This window comes from Stylophora pistillata, chromosome 4 (assembly GCF_964205215.1).
Source record: "Stylophora pistillata chromosome 4, jaStyPist1.2, whole genome shotgun sequence".
Lineage (NCBI taxonomy): Eukaryota > Metazoa > Cnidaria > Anthozoa > Scleractinia > Pocilloporidae > Stylophora > Stylophora pistillata.
In genome coordinates, this window is record NC_142522.1 from 44,078,452 (window position 1) to 44,085,430 (window position 6,979).

Here is a 6,979-nt window from a genome sequence, read left to right on the forward strand (position 1 = left end):
GTTTCTGCAATAGCTGCCACCATTTGTTCTGACGTCTCTCTTTGTTTTTCCTTCCTGAAATCTGCATCTTTTGGCAGAGTTTGGGTATGTTGGTTGTTTGCATTGCCTAACAGCATTTTTAGCAGATAGGTAGCTAGGAGGTAATATCTTAGATTAACAGAGTTGAGTTAGGAAACGTAATAACCAGCCTAGTTATTAAAATTACTACATGCAGATATCTACTTACCTTACCGCAAAATAACATCGGGAACATATCTTTGTATCGACCCATAAACTACTATGTAAACAACAGAGAAATCAAACATTGAGAGAACTTTTAATAACATTTAATTTAACAGGAAAACATGAGTTAGGTCTTCAAGAATTTAGGTGTATGAATTCACATTCATGCTAATGCTTACAATAATATTTACACTGCATTGATCATATTCAAGAGAAAGTCATTCCCATAATGGGCGTGAAAGTCATTCAGCTGTTTGCTTTACAACATTATTGATATTGCTAAGTTGTAACGGTGAAGATATTGGAGGTAAACTTCATTACCTTGCAGTACAATTACTCTATGAATATAAGAATAAATGCCGCGAGCCTGTAGTTCTGAGTTGATTGTTCAAATGTTGTGCATGAATTGTAAGATACTCGCCTCTCCGAGGATTTGATTTCTATGCAACCTGCAATGTGTGCCAGACAAAAACTAAATTTATGAGGCACTCAACATTTCAAAGTAAGGTAAGGTAAGGTAAACTTTATTTGATAAGTAGGTTGAGATTGTTTGGCAGGCGAAGGGCTGAAGTGGACCTACTATACACAATCAAAATTTGACAAACACAAAAGATATTAACAAAAGAATAAAAGCTATGCACAGGGAGAAAACAATATATATACATGCAAAAAACTGAGATTGACAAGAGCCAAATTGAAATAATAATATAATACCAGAAAATAAAATGCTTAAAAGTATATAAAATCATCTTTTTTGGCAGTGATCAAGTCGCTTCCTTTCTAAAAGAATACTCCGCAATGTCCCTGGTGTGTTTCTTTAATATCTGCTTATAGGAATTAAAATTTTCAGGCACTTTAACTAGTCTATTTCAAAAATTCCAGATTACAGGGCCTCTGTACTGTAAAGTGTTTCTTCCAGTATCAGATTTAAACCTAATGATAGTAAATTGATTAGGAAAGCGAGTTGACCTAGAAGTTGTCTTTTTAGAGAAAAGTTCTCGAACAGATTGACACGAAGTTTTAAAATACACTTTGTGCATTAACGTAAGAACGGACTTTTTGTAAAAGTAAGAGAAGGGTAGTCAATTTGATTTACTGAGACAGATATCATCAGCCAGCGACGGTTGAAGGTTGTTTATAATGCGGGAAGCTCTTGCGCGGATAGAGTTCAGAGAATTCATTGCAGGGGGTGAGCAGTTTCCCCCTACTGAAATACTATATGTTGCGCTTGGAATAATAGATTTGAAACAAATTTCCTCAAGTGACTGTTTAGGAAGAATTTTCATTCTCTTTATAGCTCCAACTTTTTGTGTGAAATGCTTCGTCACTGAATCAATGTGCACAGACCATGAAAGTCTATTGTCGATTTTAACTCCTTGGCAAGTGGTAGAGTCAACCAGGTTAATAAAGCCTGTCCCAAAGTAAAGGGGAGGAAGAGGACCAACAAAGGCAGATTTCTTTAGAATCATTACCTCAGTTTTGATTGGATGGATGGTTAGTCGATTTTTTACACTCAACATGAGGACTTCCTTCATTGTTACATTTAGAAATGATATAACTTGGTCGACAAGTAAAATCCTTCAATAAAACCTACACTTACCGTCCATGCTTTTTGCTCCGACGATCGCGTTCGAAGAGCATGCTCAAAACTAGTTGCCAGACCCTTTTAGTTCCCTTTACTCCGCCATTTTGAATTCTCAGGTGGGTTACCGCTGTACACCCGTTCCTCATTCGCCGTTCCCCGTTACCAATTTTAGTACCATCCTCAATAAATGAAGAAATTTCCAGGTCATCTAGCTGATTTTCTTCGTTCGATTCATCTAATAAACTTGGATGTATATTTGCCAGCCATTCTGACTCTTCATGGTCAGAAATATGATTGAAATTGTCCGCCATTTTTTTTTCGTAACTACAATTTAATTCTTCGCTAGCGCGATGCGAGAAAACCTGTTTAAACGGTACTCTACAGTACAAATACCGCATAATATTTGTACTCGTCTATGGCGTTATTTGTACTTTATGAAGTGTAGTTGGATAATAAATTATCTGTAATTACGGTATTCAAAGATGACTCTCAGAAGAATAGCTGGATATGAAAATCGAAAGCAGAAATAATTTTTTTTTTCATTTCAAACGCTCTAATAATTGATACTAGTTTTCTAACTGGAAATTTGCAACAAAGGTAAACACCAATTAAACAAAATGTTCAAAAATCGGCTCCTTTGTGATACCAAATATTTAAAGCAACCACAATTAACGGAAATTGTTAGTTAAAAGTCGGCATAAAGTTTAGTCACTGATCCATAAAACAATCGCTTGTTAATTATTGTCGACATAATTGCTAAACATTCATCAATATTCAAGCATTAAAACAGCCTCTTTGTTCAGTGATAGCTAATATTGTTCCTTTTGCCTCATTAAACTTTGAAGTGACACGAAAGCTCACTTGTGGTCAAAATATTCCGATCTAACAGTGTAATTTAAACCTTTTAAGGTAACATTACAAACATCACAAACTCAACCGAGCAATCTGGTACAGTGATAGGACAGTATGAAGAAACAAAAGCCCTCTACATTTTTCGTGTGACCCTCTTCTCCGTGATCATCTTGGCCAGTATAATCGGCAACTCCATGGTGTTTTATGCTGTGTGTACCATACCTTCCCGTAAGCCTCTGTGCTACCATCTCGTCGCTAACATGGCCTTCGCAGAAATTCTAAGCAGCATTTGTCTGGCCGTCATGTTTGCGAGCTGGCAGCCTCCAGCAAACGCCGTTCTTAAAGAGGCCGCCTGCGTTTTGAATACATTCCAAGTGATTGCTCTTCTCGTTGTGACCTACTCACTAGCTGCCATCGCTTTCTATCGTTACAGATTCATTGTAAACCCACTTCCACGTGGACCATCAGTTAAGAAGATCATAATTCTAACCATAGCTGGGCTGTGGCTGTTGTCATTTGCAATCGCCTGTCCCTTTTTCATCGGTCTCAGGTTTAGAAATGGCAGATGCATCGAGCTGCCTATCACAAACAATGAGTACTATGCGATTATTAGATTCATCTTGAATTACGCTTTACCTTGTGTGATAATGCTGGCATCTTACGGAGCAGTGGCTTGGAACTTGAGGAGACGAATTGTGCAGGTTAAAAGGAGAAATCGCGACTCATTGGCTGTTACATCCTCTTGTGTTGTGGAAACTGAACTCAAAGAGTTACGAGACGGCACGAGAATGGAGGAACGAAGAAGTGTTCTGCTCGACCAGAATAACCGGAGAGACAGTAAACCCGAAAACACAGACCTGGAGAAAGATTTGCTTAAGATGATTTTTGTGCTTATTATAATTTTTGTTGTTTGTTATTTTCCGTATCAAACCCATTATGTGTGGGAAAGGGTTTGTAAGATCAATGCGCATCAATTTCGATATCATCAACTCTTTATGGATTATAATTTTATTTTGACCTGCCTTCCCAGTGCCTTGCATCCTTTGTGTTATGGAACAATGAACAGTTTCTTTGCTAAGGCGTTCTCAAAAATCATTCTGTGTAAATCTTAAAAACACGATGATGAATATGTTCGTCAAGTTGAAAAATCCCTTGTTCGATTTCGAGCATTATTCTCAGGTTTTTTTCCATTGTTGTTAGATCAAAGCGGTTTCCGGCTGAAAGTTTTGTAATCTTGAGTTGTTCCTCACCGTTTTACTCTGCTCATTTCTGCTGACTTTCTCTCAAAAGTGACTTGTTAACCAAGCCATTATTTCAGATACAGACTGATCATGAAGATAAATGTTTGTGCAGCCCGCGTATTTTGCGGCAACAACGATAGTGGACGATACTTTTGTGCAACTTACAAAGGTGAGCGATACAACAAAAGAAAACTAGTTAAGCAAAAATTAAGTTAGACTTAAATTGCATGATAAATGTTTGTCTTTTTATTGGTGAAAGCGAATTTGTAGATCACTTTTCCGCTTTATTGTTATGGCATTCAATAAATTTATAATTACAATAAGGACGTTCCCAGACGACTGGAAATATGCAAGGATTACCCCTCCTTTTAAACAGGGTGACCGCGGTGATGCTAACAATTACCGCCCAATATCGGTGATTCCAATAATGGCGAAGGTGTTTGAAAAGATAGTTTATGAACAGTTATATGCCTATTTGGAAGAGCACGATATTCTATGTCAAAACCAATCAGGGTTTCGTGCTAATCATTCAACAGTAACAGCTTTGTTGGAAGCGACAGATTCTTGGGCATATAATATTGATAACGAGAAAATCAATGGAGTCATTTTTCTAGATTTGAAAAAAGCTTTTGACACTGTTGATCATCAGATCCTTCTATCGAAACTAATCGATTATGGTATACATGGAAAATCTTTCAGATGGTTTCAGTCATATTGGAAAACCGAACACAAAAATGCTCTGTCAACGGGTCGCTATCCAGTAGCTACTCGTTGACTTGCGGCGTCCCTCAAGGGACCATCCTCGGTCCATTATTGTTCTTATTATATATCAACGATCTTCCAAATTGCTCATCAAATTGTAAACCGAGAATGTATGCCGATGACAAGCACCTCACATATGCGGGAAGCAATCTTGAGAATGTTCAGTTTTGTCTAAATGAAGACCTAGAAAACGTCTTCAACTGGCTACAAGCGAACAAACTCACGTTGAACATGACTAAAACCGAATTCATGCTAATAGGGTCGAGGCAGAGACTGAATACTCTCACAGCTTCCCCAACAATTAGAATGAACAATACTCAAGTGAGCCAGGTTACAGCCACAAAATCGCTTGCTGTAATAATAGACGATAAACTCGATTGGCATTGTCACATCGAAAAACTAACGAAAAAGATCGCCTCTGGTATCGGGGCCCTAAAGCGAATTAGGCACCTGATCCCAGCATCAACCTTACATCTCATCTACTAAGCTTTAGTAAAACCTCACTTTGATTACTGTGACATTGTTTGAGGTAGCTGTGGGAAAACGCTACGAGACAAACTGCAGAAATTGCAGAATAGAGCAGCCCGTGTGTTGACATTCTCTAACTATGATGCTGATGCAACTGAGCTACTCGAGTTTTTAGGGAGGAAAAATCTTGCACGTCAGCAGGAAATCCATAAAGCCACCATGATGTTTAGATGTCTGCACGGGCTAGCTCCAAGGTATCTATATTCAAAGTTTACGTGGCGTGACTCCGCTTATGACCTCAGGGACTCTGAAAATAAGCTTAATGTTCCACTACCGCGCACTAATTATTACAGAAAAAGCTTTAGCTACAATGGCGCCACATTATGGAATAGTTTACCACGCGATATAAGGAACACAGAGTCTCTGGGGTTATCTAAACGTAAGATCAATGACATTCTTTAAGTCTAACGCACGGTATTCACGGAAAACAGCTTTAGTGTTATAGTATGTAGTTTTAATTTTATTTATCCTAGCGTATGTGATATGTATTTTTATAGGCTGATGAATTGATCGTGTTTAAATAAAGATTAAATAAATAAATAAATAAAGTCAGCGAAATGTTAAGACATGCCTCAACAGATGTAAGGGGCCGACCAATTAACTTTTGAGAGGGGGGGTGAGTAATTTTGAAAAAAATTTCCTACAAGCGCTTTTTGGAAGAATAAAAGTGCATGTAGCCCAAATGTAACAGAAAAAAATGTACCAAAAAATCGGAAAAAAATATCCTGCACGGCAGGTTGCTAGAAAAAAAATTTCTTGATGACCAGAAATCACCCACCCCTCCCTTCAAAAGTTAAATGGTCGGCCCCTAACTACAGACTGCTGCTATTTAGAGCATGTGCATGTAGCATAAAAATTTGTAAAACCGACGAGATATGAACAATTTCAACACCGATGGTTTTCATAGAAATTTTAAAGAGAGAGTTCGAAAGAAATAAGCATGGAAAAACATGACTATTCTGACTCGCAAGGCCAATGGGCCATTTATTCTAAAACTAAAGTTGTCAGTTGTTTTCACTGTTGGCTTATTAGATACAATGAACATATGAAGTTCATATATTCATCTGATTTATCACTTTCACGGGTTTATTACGAATCAACTTAACGGCCTGCTCCCAGTTGGCTTGTTAGCTCTATTGGTAGAGCGCTGCACTAGTATCGCAGAGGTCAATGGTACGAATCCCGTACAGGCCTGATTTTCTTTTTTCAGGTCTGATTTTCGCTATTGCATAAATAGCGGTATCTACTGCGAGGATCGTGAATCATACGTGGCGGCTTATTGTTTGCGTTTTTTGGACATGTTGTTTATAAATGATAGGCACGTCACCCACTTGTCTCTGTTCACTGATCATGTGAATCCCGAGCAATTTTCGATTGAGTTTTGAAAACAATCCACCACTGCATTGGGTTTGCTTCAATGCGCCTGGTGCTGCTTCTAGAGAACTCGCGCTATCATCTTCTTTGAACTTTTAACCGCCCCTGGTTAGCTCAATTGGTTAGACCGCCGGATTGTGTTGTGCGGGAGGTCGAGGGTTCGAGTCCCGGCCAGACCAATACTCATGGTCTTAAAGTAACAGATGAGAATTTGCTACCTTTTTATAATATCAAGAAATGGATAGATATTCTAGTCTTCTCGGATAAGGACGAATAAACCGTGGGCCCCGTCTCCTGCAGGGTTAGGGGAAGGAGACGTTAATTTCCCACGCGCGAGATTACTGTGTGATGGATGTCCTCCTCTGGGATGGGTGGGTGGGTGTTATTGTTTCATGGAGCTCCATTTAAACTAGCT

General features: G+C 38.5%; 1 protein-coding gene across 1 annotated transcript in view; it reads left to right on the forward strand.

Annotated features, from left to right (window-relative positions):
* LOC148733938 (octopamine receptor beta-2R-like) overlaps positions 1–4,223 on the forward strand; it is a 7,768-nt gene extending 3,545 nt beyond the window's left edge. The window contains exon 2 of the mRNA XM_088758788.1: positions 2,717–4,223. Coding sequence (XP_088614914.1) covers positions 2,717–3,771 — 1,055 coding nt within the window. The 3' untranslated portion in view covers positions 3,772–4,223. The remainder of the gene's footprint in view (positions 1–2,716) is intronic.
* Positions 4,224–6,979: the final 2,756 nt, after the last annotated feature.